The following is a 23936-nucleotide window of genomic DNA, read 5'->3' as shown; positions in this document are numbered from 1 at the left end:
TACATGATAAATTGTACGGTGCTATTAATTTTGATCAAAGATCTTCGGAATTCGAGTTCCAATTATTTCTGTCTTATAAATTAATACAGACTATATCAAAGAATTCACTGTACAGTAAATTAATTTTATGTAATTAATTGAATAATTATAATATTATTTTTATATTATATCATATTTTATTATTATTATATATTTTATATTATATTATTATTAATGTACTATATATAATTATATAATATTAATTATATATATTATACTATATATTATATACATTAATATATAATTAATCATATAATTGTATAATATTATTTTTATATTATATTAAATCATTATTAATATATTATATAATTATATAGTATTAATTATATACATAATTGTTGGCGTCAATTAGAGACTATTTACTGTAACGTGTCAGACACGAATTTTGCTCGAATTTTGTTACACTCTTATAACAGTATAGGTGAATCGGCGACGTTAAAGACATTACTTGGATCATTTAAAAACGATTTTCCTGCGCTTGGTATTACGTAAAGCCTTCGGTCGTTATCGTTATTATCTGATCGCGGTAACAAAAACTCGGCGTTAATCATCGCCGGGAATGCCCCGGAATAGGTCCCGACAATGCATAACGAGAACAGTAAGCCGGCTATTATTTCCGCTGATAGGAATCTTTAACTACACCGATTGTTTCTCTGTCGCGTATCTCGGTCGAAAATAACAGTACCAGAGTTTGACGTGGAAGGTATAAATTTACTGTCGCGCGATCACGCTCGATATTAGTGCCGATTCCAACGACAGAGGAGCTTCGAAAATTGCCACCATGAAGTACCTGTCCATTCTTCTTTGTCTCTTCTTGTGTTATGTACGATTTGTGTTATTTTTAATATACGTATATTTAACGTGTATTTATTATACGCGATACTTTTTGTGTTATTTAATATTGTAATAATTATGTGACGGCCGTTAGAGCACGAAAGAATGTCGGAGAAAAAAAATGTATCGTTGCGTTAAGATATCGAGACCTGTTTCAGGAACTGTCGTCGCAACATCGCATCCGAGGTTTCGGTCCCGAGAGGAGGATGCGCGACGCGATCTTCGAGGAGTGCGCTAAGGATGCGGGCGTGACGGCCGGTGAGCAATACGCTGGAAACTTTCTCCGAGAGAACCAGTCGATTCCTCGGTTAATTTGGAGAAACTTCTTCCTTTGCGAAAATCTTCTGCGTGGCTCCGTTCACGAGATATTAGCGAAAAACGTGGGCCAATCAGCGCGCAGGCACGGCGACGACCCGCCCTCGCGGCAGCAAGTTCGACGCGGCGGTTGTCGCGTGGGCGGGGCGCCAACTGTGGTCGCGCTCTCACTGGTCAGTGTTTTTCGTCGATAACTTGTGAACGGAGCCTCGTAGCACATTTTCGCAAAGGAAAAAGTTGCTTGAAATCGTCTCGGGAATTATTTATGTTAGTTTGTAACCTCAGTTACGGATCACGGAGTAAATATGTAGCGTGTATGTTCCATATAATAATATGAAGAATTAATACTGGATTTTTAATGATTTAGAGGAACTGGAAGCTTTGGATTCCGGGGAAGCGAGGGAGAAATTTTTGAACGGCGACGGAGACTACAGAAATGTCGGGTGCTTCTCAGCGTGTATGCTGCAACGCCACGGTTTCGTAAGTGTTAACTATTATTTGCTGATGGCAGAACAAATATAATGCAGATAATTCTGCGCTATAATTAACACTTTATCCAGCTGTTGAATTTTCAATTATTCTGTTATACTGAAGAGGAATAAGAACAATCTTTTTGAAAACGAAATTATTGAATATTGAAGCAAGTCTTGTTGGCTCTCGTTTGAAATAATTCGCGCGACTAAACAATTAATTAACTCCTTTCCAACTGTAAATTGTGAATTCTCAGAAATTAACAATGATCGTCGATAGATAATGTGTCAGGGTCAGTATTTCATAGTTACTTTATCTTCCAGATGGATGGAGACACTTTCGCTAAACGACCCACGCCAGATTACGCCGGCTCCTTGGACGAACACAGAGATAATTTCATAAAAGGCATACGTGCTTGCGAGGAAACTGGTGGGTATTTATCAAAAATATAAAATATAAAATAATATAAATAAATTAATATGAATAAAATAATATAAATAAAATAATGTAAATAAGATAATATAAATAAAATAATATAAATGTAAAATATCAAAAATATTCGAACCGATTGATTTGCTTCGTTCGAGCAGCACACCATTAATTAATTAATTAATTTATAACATTTCAGCCGAGGGTGCCGGCGACGCGTGCGACGTGGCTCTCGCGTTCGAAGTGTGCATGGAAAAGACGAAGGACGCCTTGTGAATCATGAACTGATTTTTACGACGAGAATGTTAGTTATTGTAGCGACTAGTAGCCATCGCAATCGAGTGTAATTAAGCTATCGATGTGAATAAAATTGTGAATAAAATTGGCGCAGAAACGATCAGTCCCCCACCGTTCCTTGAGAGGGAGGGGTAGAGGGGGAGACTTTCAGCTGAAAATCAAATACTTGTAATGTACCAAATAAAAGTGTTGAAAAAATATATTTCTATAGCATTATTTATGCGGAATCGCATTATGTACCAATTAATTTTTCAATTTCCATTTCTGAGTAAACAAAAAAATTCTATTTGTGAAAGAATTATCGGATCGTAAAATCCATGCACAATTATCTTCGACATCACGTATAGAAATCACAGTAAAAATTTCAGATTGAAAACTTCATTTTTGTTCGAGTTATTTCGATTTTAGCGGTACAGTTGTATATAGGGCGTTTCTTTTATTCTGTACCGTTCAAATAACTTCGTTAATTTTGTTTATATTGAAAAATGTGTCCCAACAAATTTGTTTGGTTCAAAGGTAGGAATATTGTGATCGATGGGTTTTTTCTTTCAAGGTCATTAGTTTCGAGTTTTGAAGGTCGTCGTCGTTTCTTGCGCATTGATGCCTATTGTTTATGCTACTGCGTTGTAACGCATGTTAAGACGAATTTAATGACCTATGACACTATGACCTTTAAATGACCTTGAGTACAGAAATGCAATACTTTTGGTTCAAGTGTTTACTGAGGCTGTTTATTATGTTTATTATTATTAGTATTATTGTTATATATAATAATATATTGTTATTACTATTACTATTATTATTGTTATATATAATAATATATTGTTATTAATATAACATATTATTATATATTATTACTAGTATATTATTATTGTTATTATTACTGTTACTATGATTTATATACGCAATATTGAAGAAAATTCTTTATGGATATTGCAATCAGATAACTTGTTCCCGAAAACTATTTTTTATGCTACTCAAAAAATGGAAGTTGAAAAATTAATTTTTACACAATTCGATTCCGCGTAAAATATATTATAGAAATATATTTTCACGAAATTTTATTTGCAAAATAACTAGTATACGATTTTCAGCCCCTTTCCCCCTGCCCCCTCCTCCTTAATCGGCCATAATTTAATTACCAAGGGCGATAAAGTTAATCTGCGAAAGCGTAGATACGATTGACATGCGTTCTCCCGCGAATCGATTATGCGTTCGTGTTCGCCAGATGGTTGCAACTATCCTGTCCATGTGGAACGACAACAGGACGCGCACATGTTTGCTGAAACACGAAGAACCGCGAAGACTCCGGATTCCACGTCCGCGGTGGCAAGGTACGCTTCGTTAACGATACGAATATTAATTTCAATGATCTAAGACGTCCAATCTATTGTCAACACCAATTGCAGTTATTAATTATATTAACACGAATCGATAACATTGTTGCAAATATATATGCACACACACATACATACACACACATATATATGTATATAAATATATAAATATAAATATTATATAAAATATTATATATTATTATTATTATATAATGAATATAATATATATTATATATGTATATAATAATATAATAAATAATATATATATAATATTATATAATATCATGCAATATTATATAAAATATATATAATATTATATAATATTATGCAATGTTATATAAAATATATACATATAATATTATATAAAAATATATATATTTATATATACAAAATATAATATAACACAATCAGATTATAATTAATATTAATTAAATTCGATTAAAATTAGTTAACACCGGAGAATGTTGATGTTGTTAATGTCGTTCTCGTTCACTATTTTCATAGTGAACTATTTCATTGCACCATGTCGAAATTAATTAATCAACCATGTTTGACGCATTGACGAATATAGTTCCGTTGCACGGCAGAGGTATCTGGCGGCACTTCTGGTAATGGCAGCAATTAGTACCTTAATTTGGTCACGATTAGGACCACCGGAACCGACGAAATTCGTACCACCGTGCAACGTCGCGACAACCATGAACGCCAGCACGCAGGAGACCCCGACGATAGTCGAAACAACGACCGCACGAAAGAACGTCGCATCCTTGCAGAGTCAACAATCCGACTCGACTTCCTGTAAAATCACTTCGTGCCCAAACGTGGACTGCGATATCTCCGGATCGTCGGATGCTGGCGCAGTGGCGTCGAAGTTCTTAGAAACGGAATTCAAGGTATTCGCGTTAACGGGAAATATATTTAGAGATATTTATTAGTTCTCAATTTGCTTATTATACTTTTGAAACGTGGAATTAGTGGACGACAAAATTGGTTAGGGAACGTGTTAGTGAGGTTTCAAAATGAAGGCGAGGTTTGACCGAGAATTTGAGAGCTTTTGCGCCTATGAATTGGCAACTCGTGCTATACATATTATTCTTTGACTAGAATATTTATTTTTCCAAAATATTGGATTTTTGAAGGCACGAATTTCATTGAAAAGCGTGACGAAAAGTGATCATACGCGTGCACATATTACTGCGGTTATGTACCTATTACTGCGAGCCAACTACCGCGGACGTACCGATTACTGCGTGTCAGATACTGCGGTGTACGTTGATATTTTTATCGACGTGACCATTACTTTATCTAAAAATAACGCTGAAATGTTTATTATCAATTAAATATTTATTATCAATATAAATGCCATTCGAATCAGCGCTCGCAGCTGCCGTTACGAGCATTTCATAAGACTCGACGTTCTCATAAGCTCCTGAATGTCAAAAGTCAATAAATAAATTGAAACTGCGATTGCCGTTAATTGCATGCCATAAACTGTCGATATTAAACGCACAAAAAATTACGAGATCCATTTTCAGAAGATTGCACGCTATAAAATGTCCGATTTTACTATTTTCATAAAAATACCGCAGTATTTGGACCGTCCGCAGTAATACCAGCACTTACCCTAGACGTTGCTCAACCAAGCTGGCAGATTAAAAAGATTTGAGAACTTCGAGATCATCGCTCCTTCAATTTCAAAATTATCTAAGTAAATTAGACGCGTCCGTTTGGCACTCCCCCCCCCCCCGGTGACCGGTCATTGTCGAACCCAAAAGCCGAACATCGATCGCTAACTTCCCCGAATCCAAAAACTCGAATCATCTTAGCGCCCAAGCACCCGCTCCGAAACTCCGGTTTGAAACAAAACAGGACACCAGGTACATATGTCAGCAATGGGACGTGTTCTCCGCAGGCGGCGTGCAATACCAGCCAGTCCGCGAGGCTGTCATTGGTCAACTGTAGGTTCCCAGGGAACGCGCTGCAGAAAAATTGGCTGTCCACCAACCTGTCCATCGAGGAGCTGAATCTGCACAGCTGTTCGCTCAGCAAAATAGAGGACGACGCGTTTGCCGATCCGATTTTCAAGGCGATGACGTCGCTGAGCCTGCTGGACAACGACCTCGTCAGCCTAGGCAGAGCCAGCTTCCAGCCGCTGAGTCGGCTGAAGAGCCTGATCGTCCAGGACGATATCGTCGAGCGAGCGGACAGGGACCTCCTGGAGCACGTGGCAGGCACCTTGGGCACCCTGGACCTGAGCGGCGCGATAGCCGACCAGCTGGTGCTGAGGAACATCACCGGAGCGGGGAGCCTTGGGCGTCTCCTCAGCCTGTCCCTTCAGAGGAACACAATAGCTCAGATCACGGATGAGACGTTCCTGGGTGTGCCGAAGGTCCAGGCGCTGTACCTGATGGACTCCAGCATCAGGTCATTGTCGCGAGACTCGCTGAAGCCGATGTCCTCCTCCATAGAGAAGCTGATCATCACGGGCAACCAGATCACGTCGCTGCCGCAGGGGCTGCTGGACGGGGTCCTCTCTAGCCACAGACCCTTCTTCATGGCGCTGAAAGGTAACCTCTGGAACTGCGACTGCGGGCTTAAATGGATGCAGGATGCGATCAAGAACCACAGTGACGTGGCCACCGACGGACCAGCCTGCGCGTCGCCGTCAGAGAACGTAGGCAAGACCTTCGACACTGCGGTGTTCTGTCGGCAGGACTCGGGTGTCACCGGGACAGAGCAAACGTCAACATCATCATCGACTGGGCAGACTGCTGCGGAGGTGTCGACGGAGGCCGAGATGATCGGCGTGAACTGCAGCACCCCGCAGTTCCTGGCTTCGGCCAGCCAGCGGAAGCTGTTGTCCTCGGACCTGAAGATCCAGTCCCGCCTCCAGGGCTTCGCCGTCAACTCGGTGACGGACGAGAGCATCATGCTGAAGCTGCCGAGCCGGCAGCAGCGGCTGACGCTGCTGTGGTTCGAGAGCGGGGACCCGGCGCGGACGGTCAAATGTGCCAGGTACGTCAGCCACATTTATCAGGTGCAGGATATCGACCCGCAGACCACCTACACGATCTGTTTGCTGAACGATAACGGGGACACCGTTACTCCGCTGAACTGCTTGGCGGCGACCACGCTGCCCTCGTACGAGTCGCGCGCCTGGCTCAGGAACAGGGACCAGCCAGGGTCCCTGCTCCTGCTGGCGTTGACGGTGATCATGGTGTTCGCGCTCGGCATCCTGGCCACCTACCTCAGCATCAGGAAGCACCCGTCCCTGCTCAGGGGCAGCAAGCGCGTGATGCTCGTGAAGAAGAACATTGTCGACGCCATTGTGCTGCCGAGGGGGGTCAACGTCGAGGAGCAGAGGGGCGGAAGCTTAAAGCGGGGCAACGCCAAGTCAGAGGACGGGTACATCACGCCGCTGCCGCCCACGCCCGTCCCTCCACCCAGGGACTACAGGATTTCCCGGGTCAGTCTTCAGAGCGACTGGAACAGCTACATGTCAGAGATGGAGCCGTCCGAGTCCCAGCTGGTCTCGTGGAGGATGGCGGAGATCGGTATCGAGCTGGAGACTCCGCCGCTACCTCCGCACCCTTCCAGCAGGATTCCTTCGGTGTCTTTGACCGTCGGGAATAGGGAAGACGACCCGGGGCAGGAGGAGTAGTGGTCGAATTGGGTTAGCGCGACTTAGGTGTTTATTTAGTAGTAGCGAGTAGTATAAGTTCTGTAGAGAAGCGCTGTCTAAGTGTCTTCTGGAATCGTGCCTTGTGGTTCGTGGATGACTATTGGGAAGTTGGTGCTTAGGGTATCTTATTGTGGGCTGCGCCCTGTGGCAGCCTTATTGGTACGGGCTTCTGTCGCGGAGAGCATCCTGCAACTGCCCTATGATGAGCGGGTCCCAACAGTGGACTGCGTTCAATTGTGAGGACACCTACTGTGGACAGCGTCCTGTGGCAGCCTCATTGGTAAGGGCCTCTAGCGTCGAGAGCATCGTCTAACTGCCCTATGATGAGGGAGTCCCAATAGTGGACAGCGTACTGCGGACAGCGCCCTATGGTGAGGACATCTACTGTGGACAGCGCCCTGTGGTCTGCGCCCTGTGATCAGTGCTCTGTGGACAGCGCTCTATGGACAGCGCCCTATGGTAAGGACATCTACTGTGGATAACGCCCTGTGGACAGCGCCCTGTGGACAGTGCCCTGTGGATAGCGCCCAATGGTGAGGACATCTACTATGGATAGCGCCCTGTGGACAGTGCCCTATGGTGAGGACATCTACTGTGGATAACGCCCAGTGGATAGCGCCCTGGGGACAGCGCCCTGTGGACAGCGCCCTGTGGACAGCGTCCAGTGGACAGCGCCCTATGGTGAGGATACCTACTGTAGATAGCGCCCTCTGGACAGTGCCTTATTGTGAGGACATCTGCTGTGGACAGCGCCCTGTAGACAACGCCCTATGGACAACGTCCTATGGGCAGAGCCTTGTGGCAGCCCTATTGGTAAGAGCCTCTGCCATGGACAGCAACCTCTGGCAGCCCTATTGAGGCGATAGGGTCTCAACAGTGGATAGCGTCCTATGATAAGAACACCCACTGTGGCAGCAGCCTATGATAGGTGCCTCTACTTTGGATACCAAGCTATAGTTCAGGACACCTATCGTGGTCAGCAACCTATACTAGAGACTCTCACTATGGGCGTTAACCTATGGCATAGAGTCCCCATTGTGGACCTAGTGTAGGGTCTTAGGCTAAGGGTCCCTACTGTGAACAGGGGCCTGTGGCAGGTGCCACTGCTTTGGATAGCAGTCTCCAATAAGAGTCCCTCCCAAAGTCACCATCTCTTCGGACTCCCCCATTGATCCATGGTCTCTTAACCTTGCCTATGGTCCTCAAACCAAAATCTACTGACTTTTAACCTTGTCTATGGACCTCGAACCAAAGTCTACATTCTTTCAGTTCCCTCTCGGGCTGCCTACGACCTTTTTCTTTCGGGATATGCATCGCACAATCTAAGGACATATAAGCAATTTTAGCTTCAATTTACACACACAGTATACGGAATCTCCAAAATGGATCCACGGAATTCTACAGGACTTTTCAGTTCTGTCTTGGGAATTTAGCTAATATTAAACGAGGCAACACTGGCAATACTGATCCCTGCTGTAGAGGGTAGCCATACTCTCTGCTATACTCTATGCCGATCCCCTCCCATGAGTCATCCGCGCGCCATGGGGCAAGCTGGTTGAGGACACCGTTTGATGATGGTGTCCAAGAGCTCTGTACGACTCCTTTCATAAGCGGAAAGGTTTTTCCCGAGGATCTGTTTCAATGTCGCCGACACAGAATCCTCTGTCGTGTATATCTAGCAACGTGAAATAAATCGTTCTTGTCCGATCGACCTAAATCTTATTTAACCTGGCCGGCATCCCATTGGTACGCGTGTCAATGTCAACATCGACGATCGAGCGTAGCCGAAGCGGCCCTTGATAGGGTAAACGAACGGGATTCGAGAACGGACTGATTCGATTCGTTCTGGGAAATGATCACAAGAAAAGGAATTCGTTCGCGACGCCTCGACGTTTCGCTAAAGCGGGTTTAAATAGACGAGAGGCGGCGAGGCCTTTGTCTGCTTCTAGTTCTCGGTTTCAGGACCTTAACACTAGAAATACTTCGCTTGACTTCTATTGTGGCATGCTTTATAAATAAATCATTCGCTTCGTGACCTCCCACACGAAAGCGACTCCGCGCGGTAAAATGCAGTTCGTTTGGACTACGGTTCGGCCTCGTGGAGGAGAACCTTTGTTGACGTATAAGAATATTTGTTGAACAATCGCCGTGCTGAAATCTTGGCGCTGATGGTATAAACGAGGGTAAAAGTGGCGGGGAAGTAGGAATGAAAACTCGAGGAGAATGCTTTGACGTGAATACTTTTCTTATCCATTGTGCAAAATGATTTATTATTATATAATGATTTATTGACAATAATTTAACTAATACTAATATTAGTAATTTAATAATAATAATAGAATAATAATAATAAAAATCGAATAATAATGATTGAATGATAATAACAATTGAATAATAATTGAATGATAATAATAATTCAATAATAATTGGAGGATAATTGTATAATAATTGTATAATAATTGAATAAGAATTGAATGATAATTGAATAATTGAATGATATTTGAATGATATTTGAATGATATGTGAATGATAATTGAATGATAATTAAGTGACAATTGAATAATAATTGAATGATATTTGAATGATAATTGAATAATATTTGAATAATAATTGAATAATAATTGAATAATAATAATTTATTATTACTGCAAAAAGCAGCAGTTTCCAAGGTATCGATTTTTTAAACGAATAACACCGGTAATATTACTTAACTTTTTCTACCAATTTAGATATCGACTGCTCAATTTTTTTTCGCATAATCCTCTTCTTCCTTACGACCATGCCAAATTGAAATGGAACATTTCGGCCTAGCAGGTGATCCTGACAGAATAGTAATCGTCAGCCGACGCGTTTGGAAAATAAACGCCGCTGCGGGCTCCGTTGATTACAATCAACGGTCAGCCCTCCGGCATCGTTTTATTTTTACCGATTAGGTCAGTAGTTCGGCTCTAACGTCGAAGCGCTATCTGATTGGCTAAGGAGGTCGGTCGAGCACGCGGTCCCGTCCTCCGCTGCGGCTGCCAGCCGAGCTTTTTTACGCGTTCGAGCCGCTGGCAATCCACTGCAATTCTCTAAAAGGACGCAATGCCAATATCAAACTGCTGTACGTTGGACCCGGCGCAATCAGTATAACCGTTTTCACGCACGGCCGTGTCGCGTGCTAGTGGAAATGACCGGCTATACGCGGGGACGCGTCACCGGCTTTCTACAGCGGCGTTGCCAATCACGGTTCCGGATTCGCGTGAGCTTGACATTGCCGGATGATGTAACACCGGTGTAACGCGCTCTAGACTTTCCCGCTTTGCAGCGAGCTGGCATCCCGGTTTGCTCCGAGCGAACGGGAACGAAGCGCCGATCCTTCCGAGATGCACCGGCTCGACGATGTGGCCGCAGTTTTCCACGCTTTGCCACGACATAACCTCAAAAATTTTATGAAAAATGACATGTTTTATTTAATTAAATGAAGATCGAAATGTTGAGCTGCACAACGTCAATTAATTTTGCAACAGTGACGTAATAATGCGTTCCAACAATTTTTCTAAACTTTGACTGTCGGACGACATAACCTCAAAATTGTTGTAACAATTGACGCATCTTAATTAATTAAGTTAAAATTGAAGAGTTGAGTTTTATCTATTCGATCAATTGCTTTTGCAATACAGGTATAATATCATAACCTCAAAATTTTTTGTAAAAGTTAACATATTTCATTTAATTAAGTGGAGATTGAAAAGTTGAGCTGTTTCTTCAATATTTCAATACTTTGACCGTCACACCATAACCTCAAAATTTAATAATAACATATTTCATTTAATTAAATGGAGATTGAGAAGTTGAACTGTTTCTTCAATATTATTATCTAATTAAGTTAAAATTGCAGAATTGAGTTTTATGTACACAATCAATTGCTTTTGCAAGACTGGTTCAACATAGCGTTCCAACAATTTTTCAACCACTTGACTGTCACGCCATAACATCAAAATTTTTACAAAAATCGACGCATCTTATCTAATTAAGTTAAAATTTCAAAATTGAGTTTTATGTACTCAATCAACTGCTTTTTCAACACTGCTTCAGCATAGCATTCCAACAAATTTTCCACCATTTGACTGTCAAGCCATAACCTCAAAATTTTTACAAAAGTCGACGCAACCTATTCAATTAAGTTAAAATTGCAGAATTGAGTTTTATACACCGAATCAATTTCTTTTGCAACACTGGTTCAGCATAGTGTTCCAAAACATTGACCGTCACGCCGTAACCTCAAAAATTGTGTAAACTTAAACGCATTCATTCAATTCAATTAAAATTGAAAATTTAAGCTGCGTGACATTATAACATTAGAAAATTATAATGTATTACTTTCAAATCTAAATAAATAATGAAGTACAAATTTTAGTACAAATTTTTCAAAAAATTCTCTGATAAATTGAACAGCGGACCGAGAGTGACTTGCAGTAAAAAAAAGGAAAGCGGCTCCGTTGGATTAGGAGTCGGGATAGCGATTTATCTGATCGACGGCGCGCAGCGGCGCGTTTGGAGAGGCGCAATAAGAGACAATAGCCGATCGATACGTCATCGGGGCGGTGTATCAGTGATTCAATTGTTGCGACAATGGAACGTTTCGCAAAGAACTGTACCATGAAAGGGTCCAGATTAAGAATCTTTTTATAGTGCCTTCGGGCCGCGAGATGATTGGTGATTATCTGCCGACGCTAATAAGAATGCGGGGCTGCGTCCCAGCGGCACTACTAATTAGTTTACTAAGGCTCAGTGTGACATTTTCATCGGTACAGTAACTTGTTCATACGTGATTGCTCCGAAAGGCGTAACGCTCGATCGTTTACCTCGCTGATACCGTGATTCCCTCGAAAAGCCCCTATCGTCATGGTAATTATCAGCATCCAGTGCGAACTGCGGGACTCGCCGTTTTCATTCGGTCGTTCCGCTCCGATATTGTTATTTCACGGCCGGTTTCACGACGATTTTTCGCGTTTCAGCTGACCCGTTCGCAATCGAAAGCGCTCGATCAGAACGCGTCGAGATTTTCGCGTTCGTTTTTGTTTTTAAAGTGACGTTTTCGTAGTTGCTTGTGGACCAACACTAAGGCTATTTTTCCTTGTCTTTTGTAGGAGGACATCCAGCTTAGCAAGGACCAGATTGCGCGTAAGTTACTCGATTTATATCAGTGCTAGCTGAATCTGCACTCATCGTTTTGCTTGACGCGTATTACACCGGCGGCGGGGAAGTCGGTTTCCAATCTTCAAAAGTTTCGAAAAAAATCTGGCCTATTTCGGATCACTAGTCGCATGTTGCTGAATTTTTTCAGATTTTTCGGTAGCGAGCTGTGGTTGCAAAAAAATACGAAAGCAGAGGAAACGCGACAAAGAGCAAATATCTTGAAAGCAAAAAATGTTGCATTGCAATTTTAATTCTGTCAAAGGGTTTCGAAAAAAATCTGGCCTACTTTGGATCACGAGTCGCATGTTGCTGAATTTTTTCAGATTTTTCGGTAGCGAGCCGTGGTTGCAAAAAATAATAAAAGCGAAAGAAAGTCTAAAAATTGCAGATCTCTCGGTAAAAGAAATGTTGCCATCACACTATTTTAATTCTGTCTAAACATTTCGAAAAAATCTGGCACTTTTTGGATCACGAGTCGCGCTTGACAGAATTTTTTCAGATTTTTCGGTTGTGTCCTGTGGTTACAAAGAAATAGAGAAACAAAAGAAAGCCAAAAAATTGCAGATCTCTCAAAAAACAAAAAAATGTACCACCGCCATTTTAATTCCGTCGAAGGATACAATCGTAGGCAACGTTGTCAAATTTTTGCAGATTTTTCGCAATGGTGCGCCAATGTGAAAAAAAATGAAAGTCGAATTTTCGACGTTTCTTCCGCGGCGAGACAACTTTCACTCTGTAGCTTGACATTGCCAATTAAAAAAAGGAACGAGTTCTTAAGTTGTCTGATATTAAAATTTCGGTGATAAATGATTCTTTCGAAGTTGATAAACGAGACGAGTTTTTCAACTGATTGTTCCGGTGCAGAGCTCAAGATGGGCTTCGACGCGTTCGATCCCGATAAGAAGGAGATGATCCACAACGACATGGTCGGCACCATTCTGGGAATGATGGGCATGAAGATCCCGTCCGAGCAGCTGAACTCGGTGATCGGCGAATACGATACGTTCGGTAAGTGTATCGAAAGATTCCTGGACGGTTTCGCCGAGCGGCAAGAAGACGATAATATTCGAAACGCGGCTACAATTACACGGCGTGGCGATTTCCTGGCGGTTACCGCGGCGCTCGGCAATTATAATACTTTTCGTTCCGCAAGCGAGCGGTTTTCTCTCCGCTTCCATCGTTGCTGTCACGCGTTTCTTTCTTTCTTTTTTTTTCTCCTACTGCACACGGCCGACGGGACAACACTGTTGCCGGCGTGAAGTCGGTGTAACTTGGATAATTCAATAATTACAGTAACCGTAATTGTTCTCGTTACGAAACCGAGAAAACAAGAAAGTACGCGAGATAGTATCGTTATTAGAGAAGGAAAGCGTGAAGAAAAAGAAAACGGTATACGAATTCTCTAAGACGCGTTGCTTATTAAACACTAATTAATAGCGTGCGCCGTGACAGTGTTTATTCTATTAGTGTTCGTGTTCGAGGTAAATTGAAAATAAAAACATGAGAATCATAGCGATTCACGGGTTCCGTGTGCTCGCTCGTTACTTAAATTGGCATCGTGCTTTGCGATTTTAATGATCACTGAAACGTTGCAGTCATGCTGCGGTAGATAGTTGCGGACGGACATTCAACAGATCCTCTAACTTACTGATTTATCGATTTTCCGAGTCACTGGTTTACCGGTTTACTGATTTACTGATTTACTGATTTACTGATTTACTGATTTACTGATTTACTGATTTACTGATTTACTGACTAATTGATTACTTGACTCTCTGATTTACTGATTTACTGACTAATTGTCTGATTACTTGACTCTTTGATTTACTGATTTACTGACTAATTGTCTGGATTACTTGACTCTTTGATTTACTGATTTACTGACTAATTGTCTGGATTACTTGACTCTCTGATTTACTGCTTTACTGAATAATTGTCTGATTACTTGACTCTTTGATTTACTGATTTACTGACTAATTGTCTGGATTACTTGACTCTCTGATTTACTGATTTACTGACTAATTGTCTGATTATTTGACTCTCTGATTGTATGATTGCCTGATTCTGTTACTGCTTTTGTATGTTCGACTGCGTGACTCGCTGATTCTCTCATTGCCTAATTCTCTGATTGTCTGATTCTTTGACCAATTATGAGATTCTCTTATTGTCTGGCACTCTGATCCTTTGATAGTTTGATTTCTTATTTGTAAGATCCTCTGGTTCTCTCTTATCGTCTGCCTGTCTGACTGTCTAATTACCTGACTGGGCTGTTTGTCTGACTGTCTAATTCTCTGATTATCTGTGTGCCCGCTTAATTAGTTATCTGATTATCTTACTATCTTGTGTCTGAATGTATATTGACTGATTCTCTTATCGTGTGTCTGAGCGTCTAATTGCCTAAACCACTGATTGCCTGAACTTTCTGATTGTCTGACGATCTAATTTTCTTATTATCCGTATGTCTGATCGACTAATTACCTGGCTCTCTTACTGTCTATGCATATATCTCTCTGAACATCTAGTTACCTGACTCTTTGATTGACTGAATACTTTGACGATCTGACTGCGCGCGCGCGCGCGTGTGTGTGTGTGTGTGTGTGTCTAATTCTCTTATTATCTATTTGTCTGATCGACTGATTATCTGACCCCCTTATTGTGTGCACATTTGAATGTCTAATTATCTGACCCTGTGATTGTTTTACCTCGTAGTTCTCTCGTTCCCTGATTCCATCATTGTCAGAGTGTCTGATCGTCCAATTGCCCGACTCTCTGATTGTCTGATTCTCCAATTATCCACGTGTCTGATCAACTAATAATTACCTAACTCCCTTACTGTCTGCATATCTGAATGTCTAATTGCCCGACCCAAATACTGTCACAGTGTCTGATCGTCCAATTGCCCGACTCTCGAATTATCTGACTGTCTGATTCTCCTATTACCCACGTGTCTGATCGACTAATAATTACCTGGCTGCATATCTATACATTCTGTCTGCATATATGAACGTCTAATTCTCTGACTCTGCAATTATTTAACCCTGATTCAATCAGAATACTGATCGTCCAATCGCCCGACCCTCAAATTCCCCGACTCGTCCGATCCCGGTCACGGTTAAACCGAAATGAGCAAGAAAACGTTGCCCAGGCTCCGGCGAGATGAACTTCCAAGACTTCTGCAGCCTGGCCTCCCGGTTCATGGAGGAGGACACGGACACCGAGGCGATGCAGCAAGAGTTAAGAGAGGCGTTCCGGTTGTACGACAAGGAGGGGAACGGTTACATCACCACGGACGTGTTCCGGGATATCCTGCACGAGCTGGATGACGCGTTGTCGCCCGAGGAGCTCGACATGATCATCGAGGAGGTGGACACGGACGGGTCTGGCACCCTGGATTTCGAAGGTAAGTACAGAGACGGTGGATCTCTTCGTCCTCCGGGCCGGATCCATTTACAATCTGAACGCGAAACCGACCGACTCTGTTGCAGAATTCATGGAGGTCATGACAGGCTAAACGATCGACTTTTGGCACGGAGAACTGCGCGCCGTCCCTCGTGTCGGCCACGTCCACGAGCACGGGGCACGCCTGTTTCTCCTACACGTGGAGACTGGGATTTATCGGCGGTGCACGTGGCCGTTGGCAAAGTATGAAGTTAAAGGTTCGCAGGTGATGCCCGTCCGCGTCTCTCTCTCTGTATAGCTGAGCAAGTATTTCTGCCGGCGACCGCCGCTTTCGGAGTCACAATCGGCTAAAATGTATTTCGAACGGCGCCGGAATTAACCGGCACCGCAGCGCCGGGACGCTGGCGGCGACGCGCGGTGCCCGGCCTTTCGGAAAAAGTTGGTCAAAATCCGGACAAAGCGGAGACAAAAAACCTGTGACATACTCGGATGCAGCAAACTGCAGAAAAATATTAGAACATTTTTGGTGAATGTTAAGAAAATTTCGGGAAATGTAAGGAAATTTCAATTTTGGCCAGCTATTTGAGAAATGGGACCACTGTGTTCCCAGCGGTCCCTTTTCGCAATACGCTGGCCAAAATACACGTCTACCTGGAAATTATAATTCTCAATTTCTTCAATTGTTAACATTGATTTTAATTCTGATAATTATTGTTTCCTTTTCTACAAGATTATTGTTGTATAATTTTTACAGTTACTTTCTTTTACGTCGAAAATATAAGAATAACAATTTCCAATAAAGTTGTACGAACTTATCAATTTTGTCCAGCTATTCGAAAAAAGGGACCATTGTGTTCTCAGTGGTCGCTTTTGGCAAAACACTGGCCAAAATGCATATCGAACTTGAAATTTGAAGTTTTCAATTTCTCAATTGTTAGCATTCACTTCAATCGTGACATAACCTCGAGAATACGGATTTTCATCAAAATCGCAGCGAATTACGAATTTTGGCCAACATTTTGATAAACAGTACCATCGCGCGACTTCGGTGACTGGTTCGTATCGACGAATACGAATCGACGTTCACCGACGGTGTCGCGACGTCTCGCCAGATTTTCGCGTGCCGTTTCTCCCTCTCTCTCTCGAATCAGAGAAAATGGTGTCCCGAATCCTGGAACCTCGTACTTTGCCCGTGAATCGCGCCGCCTAATCGAAAGTGATAATACTCGTGAAGCAAACCCGATCAAACCGCGGCTTACGCCGACGTGAAAGTAAAGTGAAATTAAAGGAATAAACGGGCGAACGAAAGAAAAAAAAATTGCATAAGGAATCTGTTGTGCGTCGCTTTCCCCGTGGACTGTCTTTTCTATCTAGGATATCTGTAAATTGTGTAACCATGTTTGGAACCGTTGCTAATAAAACACCAACGGTGCATTAAAGACACGTAAATCGGATGCAATGTATTATAATTTGTACCGCTTATTTCTGCCCTCCCTCCTCCTCTTTTCTCCGACGATTATGTCGTTTGCACTGTAGAAAGTTGAAACGATGTTTGACCGTGATAACACGGTGCTCTTGGTAAACGGTGAATTTGCAGCGAGAAGTCTACTTGTCAACTCGTATAAATTGTTTATTCTTATTATTTATTTATAAATTAGTTATTCTCATTATGCCCGACAGAATGTCAAACGCAATACGTGCAACACGTTTGCATGCATAAAAATTGCATTTCGTGAATATTTTCGAACTCTGAAAAAGTTTATGCAAAGATTGTTTAAAAGTGACGGACATCGGACATCGTTTATATGAAAGCGTGCACCATTGTTAACATATACATCTAACGTATAATTGCAACTTTTTGCAACTTTGACTTCTACGCTGATTTTTCTAAAAAAAAATTGGCGATCTAAAAATTTTAATAACGCATAAAATCAGAGGAAGAAAACTCTTGTTGCAAACAATCGCAGCCGCGTCGATCTTTTAAATAACAATATATAATATTGACTTCGCAACGACCGTGTCTCCTCGTGTCTGACCTTGAACTTCGCAACAACGCTAAAATAATTTTGGTCACGGCGAACGTGTTCCCCGGATAATAACTCGTTCCGAAGCGGCCGCAATTAATTGCCGATTTATTTGACCGGCATATCTCGCGCGGCGCACGGCTGAAAAAGGCGTCAACGTTTTACAAATGATCGTCGCCGTGTGTAGTTCAATGTTACAATTAGTGTAAACACGGTTAAAACCGCGGCGTTCGGTCCGCGCTGCAATCGAGTCTTGTCAGCCGAACAGCTGTAACCGCCGAGGCGCTAATAATCCGTTGTGATCCGAGCGCTCGCCGTCCACGGAATAGAATTGTCGAAGCTAGGCTTTATCGAGCTTATAATTAGACGGATTCGATCGAATATATCGGGCACGGTTATTACGCCGAAATTCTGCCGAATACTACCTCAGCAGACGTCCGGATCGGAGCCAACTAACTCGTCGCCCATTGTCACCGCCGCTTTTTCACCGCCACACGTGACCAAGTGAATCATCTATTCTCGATCCGTCGCGGAAGCTGCAGGCCACTGCGCCGTCACGCTTGCGAAACAAAGCTACTTCGCCGAGCAATTGTTTCGGCAATTATGCGTCCAGATTCCACGGTGTAATTTTCCGATAATTGTCCCAACGATATATTCGGTGCAGAAACACCCCGTGATTGGAGCGTGGGAGATGTTTAGGTTCTCATAAAGGTACCTGCTCACTGTGCGCAAGGTCTGCTCTAACGACCATTCCAGTTTTATGAATGAAAACTCAACTTCTGATTTTTAATCAAACAATGAGCTTTCAAGAAAACAATGATTTTTTTATGAAATAATAAGCTTTCAATGAAATCATCAACTTTTTATAAAATAATGAGCTTTCGGTAAAATAACAAGTTTTCAATGAAATAGCAAGCTTTCAACGTAATAATCAGAGCTTTCAATCAAATAAGAAGCTTTCAATCATTTAATGTGCTTGCAATAATATAATAAGTTACGAATATGATAATAAGCTTAAAATAAAATAATGTGCTTTCAATAAATTGGCAAGCTTTCAATATAATAGCGAGCTTTCAATCAAATAATAAGCTCCGAATAAAATATTAAGCTTTCAATAAAATAGTATGCTTTAAATGAAATAGTGAGCTTTCAATAAAATAGTATGCTTTAAATGAAATAGTGAGCTTTCAATATAATAATGAGTTTTCAATCAAATAAGAAGCTTCCATTAATGTAATGTGTTTGCAATACTAAGTTCCGAGTACAATAATAAGCTTTTAAAAAACAATGAGCTTTCCATAAAATAGTAAGCTTTCAATATAATAGTGAGCTTTCAATAAGATCGTAAGCTTTCAATATAATAGTGAGCTTTAAAACCAATAATAAGCTTCGAATAAAATAATAAGTTTCGAATAAAATTATAAGCTTTCAATAAAACAATGAGCTTTCAATAAAACAATAAGCTTGGAACAGACCAATAAGCTTTTATTAAAATATTAAGCTTTCAATAAAATAAAGTTTTCAAAAACAAAACGAAACAATGAGCTTTCAATAAAATAATAAGCTTCGGAAAAAAATAATAAGCTTTCGAGAAAGTAACGAGCTTCAAAGATATACTAAGCTTTCAAGAAATATTAATAAAACACTAAAAAGAATACGAGCTTGCATCGTTTAAAAAAAGAAGAAATTTAAGTCCAATTAAAATCCGAGATGTAAAATCGAAAATTTCTGCAAAAATCTCCAGTTCGTAATCCGTTGTTTCAAACGGCATGAGACTGCGGGAAACGGTGAGGAGAGATGAAGATGCCAACAGGAAGAGTTACAAAATCGAGTACGTTGCCTCGGAATTCACACAATCGGCGAAGCTCCTGTTCCGTGGAAACCGCGAGTGGGGAGTGTCCTCGATGAATTTTGAAAACCGCTAGAGATCGCTACGTAGATATTATACGCGGTCAATCACGTGCCAGAACATCATCGTTATGTCCACATAAAACAGAAGCACACAGCCAGAATCTTGTGCATACCCGGATAAGACGTCGACGATCTCGCGTGTTAACACTTCACTCTTCGTTGAACATCTTGCAACTGCATCGCCATGGTGCGTTATCAGCCGCGCCTGTTAGAACCGCGTTGCTATTTCTCGCTAATTCGTTCTCGCGATACCAGGAATTTTATCCAATGTAGATGCGAAAGTTTCGAGATCAGTTTCGCGATACCTGAAACTTCATTTGAAATTCTTGGAAATCTTTCGGAATTCAACTTCCTGGAATTTTATCTGAAATTGTTGCATGTGTTTCGAAATTCAATTTTATAATATCTGGAATTTTATTTGAAATTGTTGCAAGTGTTTCGAAATTCAATTTCTGATATCTGGAATTTTATTTGAAATTGTTGCTAATATATCAAGATCTGTTTTGTGGTGTATGGAATTTTTTGAAAACATCGTTGCAAATTTTTTAAGATCAAGCACGTGACACGTGGAATTTTATTAAAAAAGTTTTAATTAATTGTTAAGATTAAATCTGTCATAAACTTTATTGAAAATTGTTGCAAAAGTTTTATCATAAAAATTGTGAAATATTTATGGTCATCCGAAAAGTTTTAAAATTAATTTTTTGATGCCTGGAATGTTATTTAAAATTGTTTCAAAAGTTTTGAGATCGATTTTATGATACCTCGAATTTTATTTAAAAATTGTTGCAGAAGTTTTGAAATTATTTTTCTGATACCTGAAATTTTATTCTAAAATTGTTGCAGAAATATTGATATTTATTTGGCGAGACATAGAGCGTTTAAAAAAATTCTTGCAAAACTAATAATTAACTTCGCGACATCTGCAATTTCATTTAAAATAGTTGCAGAAATTTTCAGGTCAAATCGTCAACTACAATTTTACTACAATTTTGAAAAACTTGACACAAACTTACGACACAAAAATTCTTCCTAACCAAATATTTCCATGAAAGTATACTGATCCTCTGATCCTTTCAGGATGATCTGACCAAGGACCAAATCGCTCGTACGTAATCCTTAGTTTCTTCTATAAACGTAACTGGTCGTCGCAGCTCGTCGCGAACGTTAATCGGCGTTGTTTTTCTTAATTACAGTGCTGAAGAAAGCCTTCGATGCGTTCGACCACGACAAGAAAGGCAGCATCGGCACAGACATGGTGGGAACGATATTGACCATGTTGGGCTACGAGCTCAGCGAGAAGACACTGAAAGAGATCATTCAGGAAGTCGACGAAGATGGTAATTACGAGCATTCGTTGAACAAACCATTCCCCGGTGAAACTAAAAAATCGTCTGTTCATCGAAAAACTGAGCGAGACGGCCACCGACCGTCGCTGTCGAACCGGAGCTCAGTAGGAGTCGAGGAAACCGAGGAGTGTACGTTATAAGGACTAAGCGAGACTGAGTCGTCGGGCGGCCGGGATGGCTCAGTCGGTTAAGGCGGCGGCTCCGCACGCGGGAGACCAGGTTTCGAATCCCGCCCCCTCCCACCCTTTATTCGCGAAGACTAATTTTCTCCTTCTATACACTTTTCCGACCGCGCAGTAATTTCTTAGAAGAAAAAGAAAGAGAAATATCTCTTGAATATATTGGTGACAAGAAAATAGAATTTGATATCGTTTCTTTCCTTAAAGAAACGGAAAAAACAACATTCATTCCATAATCTCTGCAACGAAGTCTGTGACTAGTAGAGTTATTAAAGTACGACAAAAGAAGGGGGGAGAGTCGTTAAAAAGAAAAAAAATCGAGTGACGGGTACAAAAACAACTTTCGAATCCCCGTTCTAAAAAAAAAGTTTAAGAGTTTCGAAAATTTTCTTCGATTTCTCAGGATCCGGTTTGCTGGAGTTCGAGGAGTTCTGCACGCTGGCTGCGAGATTCTTGGTGGAGGAGGACGCCGAGGCGATGCAGCAGGAATTGCGAGAAGCTTTCCGATTGTATGACAAAGAAGGGAACGGCTACATCACGACGGCCGTGTTCCGTGACATTCTACACGAGCTGGACGACAAACTGACGCCGCAGGAGCTCGACATGATGATCGAGGAGATTGACGCTGACGGCTCCGGGACGCTTGACTTCGACGGTAAGCTCCCAAAGAGAAGAGAAGAGAGAGAGAGGGGGGGGGGAGGGGTCGTCGAGCAAAAAGCCCAGGCTAGAATTTCCATGACACGTGACGACCGCATTAATTACCGTGGCAGACCGCGTTATGCCAACAACAACTAACGCCAGATCGCGCGCGGGTGTCTCTCTGGTATTGCACGATGAAAATTACAGGGAACACGGCCGCGGACACCGGCTTGCCAAGAATCTATCAGTTCCTTAATTAATATTAACGCTTGTCGTGTCCGGGGTTCTCGGAGAACCAACATATCGGCCAGTGCGCGCCGCTCTCGCTGCTCGCTTCCGGCTGCGACGCACCTCGAGGCGGTCGTCCATACCTGGACCTCTATCTATTTATAAACCGGGCTCGATTACCACCACCTGATAATCGTTCCGTTTCCTCGTTTATTATTGAACGTCTCTTCTCATGGTGTGTATGATATACTGCTCAGGCTAAATTCCAAGATACTTCCTGGTTCTTTCGTGGAAGATAGCTTCTCGGAATTCCTTTCGAAACACACTACTTTCATCTTAGAAATTCCATTAATTTTATAACCATCCTTCCTCTAATAATTATTTATTAAACGAACTTTATTTTTTTATGTTATGCTTTGATTTTTTTATACGTTACTAACGACAATAGTATCTTCTGTTTAGATACCTTGTTTGTGTCAGATTATATTTTATTAGAGAACAATTGTTTTTATTTAATTATTTTTTATAATACCCCCCCCCATAATAGTCTTCTATAAAACGTATTTAATATTTTTGTGTATTGTTCTTTACCCTTAATTGAAGATATTAGTACGTTTTACTTACATATAATATTTTGTTATTGTCCAATTGTGTTTTGTTACTAGAGAATTAATTTTACTTTTTCTTCATGAATTAATACTCTCCAGAAATAATCCTATAAAACGTACCTCACAATTTTACAATGTTTACATATAAAATTTTTACATTTTTACACAATTTTCTACATATAAAAAAAGAGATTTAAGAGATTGAATTCTCTTAAAGAATTAATTTCATTTATAATATATCGTAGCAATAATAACCATTAATATTATTATTAATATTATTAGTAATACTGTTATAGATAACGATAATAATTATTACTAATATTATTATAAATAATTACTATCAGTGGTAGCAATATTATCATAGATAATTATTATTGTTTCAACAGTACGATTATCATAGAAATATAATGAATTAATCATTAATCATTACAAATTAATATCATAAAACACGACGAACATTTTCACGCGTCGCACAGAAAAATTTTCAATGTCGTTTCGCGCTGTTCCAGAGTTCATGGAAGTGATGACCGGCGGCGACGACTAATAATCAAGAGGACAATCCGGACTACGATTGAAGCTCGGCGACACTTCACGCGATCGTCCTTCGAAGCTTTCCGTCTCTCGCCGAATTCCAAAGGAAACGATAAACGCACACCGGTCGATTGCTGTGAAAACTAGAGCGCAACTCTCTCGGTCGGCCGGCGAGCGTCTCGGAGCCCCGTGTGCCCGGGACGAGAAAAATGAGGTTCAATAAAAAGACTCCTACCAACACTGAAACGGCGTGTTTACTTGATTGAATCGACGCGAGACGACCGCGCGTGAAAATACACGGCGCGTTTCTATCCTTTAACCCTGCGAGACCCCGGCGCTGCTCGGTGCAGAAGCCGAGCCATCTGGCCGCCTCGGGCTGTTTGCAGTATCGATCGGCCCCTGGGCGACTGCAACCGGCTGCACGGCCACGTGAGCGGCGAACAGTGTCCGAGGCGCGACGGGAAGAAAGTGTGCTTCGAATCT

At 41.5% G+C, this 23936-nt stretch overlaps 4 protein-coding genes across 4 annotated transcripts; all 4 read left to right on the top strand.

The window, feature by feature from the left end:
- The first annotated feature begins 687 nt into the window (after positions 1-687).
- Positions 688-2585, top strand: Obp12 (odorant binding protein 12). The gene is made up of 5 exons (XM_033479394.2): positions 688-862; positions 1032-1131; positions 1556-1668; positions 1983-2088; positions 2288-2585. Exons 1-5 carry the CDS (start codon positions 821-823, stop codon positions 2362-2364), a joined length of 438 nt encoding a protein of 145 aa, XP_033335285.2. The 5' UTR covers positions 688-820; the 3' UTR covers positions 2365-2585.
- Positions 2586-4741: 2156 nt separating this feature from the next.
- On the top strand, positions 4742-9115 carry LOC117225771 (uncharacterized). Its single transcript, XM_076526362.1, has 2 exons — positions 4742-4752; positions 5592-9115. The coding sequence occupies exons 1-2, from the start codon at positions 4742-4744 to the stop codon at positions 7381-7383; spliced, it is 1803 nt and encodes a 600-aa protein (XP_076382477.1). The 3' UTR covers positions 7384-9115.
- Positions 9116-12060: 2945 nt separating this feature from the next.
- Positions 12061-17447, top strand: TpnCIIIb (troponin C type IIIb). Its single transcript, XM_076526211.1, has 4 exons — positions 12061-12570; positions 13450-13593; positions 15731-15985; positions 16071-17447. The coding sequence occupies exons 2-4, from the start codon at positions 13458-13460 to the stop codon at positions 16094-16096; spliced, it is 417 nt and encodes a 138-aa protein (XP_076382326.1). The 5' UTR covers positions 12061-12570; positions 13450-13457; the 3' UTR covers positions 16097-17447.
- A 2509-nt stretch (positions 17448-19956) lies between these two features.
- On the top strand, positions 19957-23699 carry TpnCIIIa (troponin C type IIIa). Its single transcript, XM_033479564.2, has 5 exons — positions 19957-20106; positions 21000-21027; positions 21116-21259; positions 21851-22102; positions 23432-23699. The coding sequence occupies exons 1-5, from the start codon at positions 20104-20106 to the stop codon at positions 23464-23466; spliced, it is 462 nt and encodes a 153-aa protein (XP_033335455.1). The 5' UTR covers positions 19957-20103; the 3' UTR covers positions 23467-23699.
- The last annotated feature ends 237 nt before the right edge of the window (positions 23700-23936 follow it).

The sequence above is a fragment of the Megalopta genalis genome, chromosome 14 (genome assembly GCF_051020955.1).
Source record: "Megalopta genalis isolate 19385.01 chromosome 14, iyMegGena1_principal, whole genome shotgun sequence".
NCBI lineage: Eukaryota > Metazoa > Arthropoda > Insecta > Hymenoptera > Halictidae > Megalopta > Megalopta genalis.
Note: the sequence above shows the minus strand (reverse complement) of the source record. Positions and strands in the feature narration are given on the sequence as shown.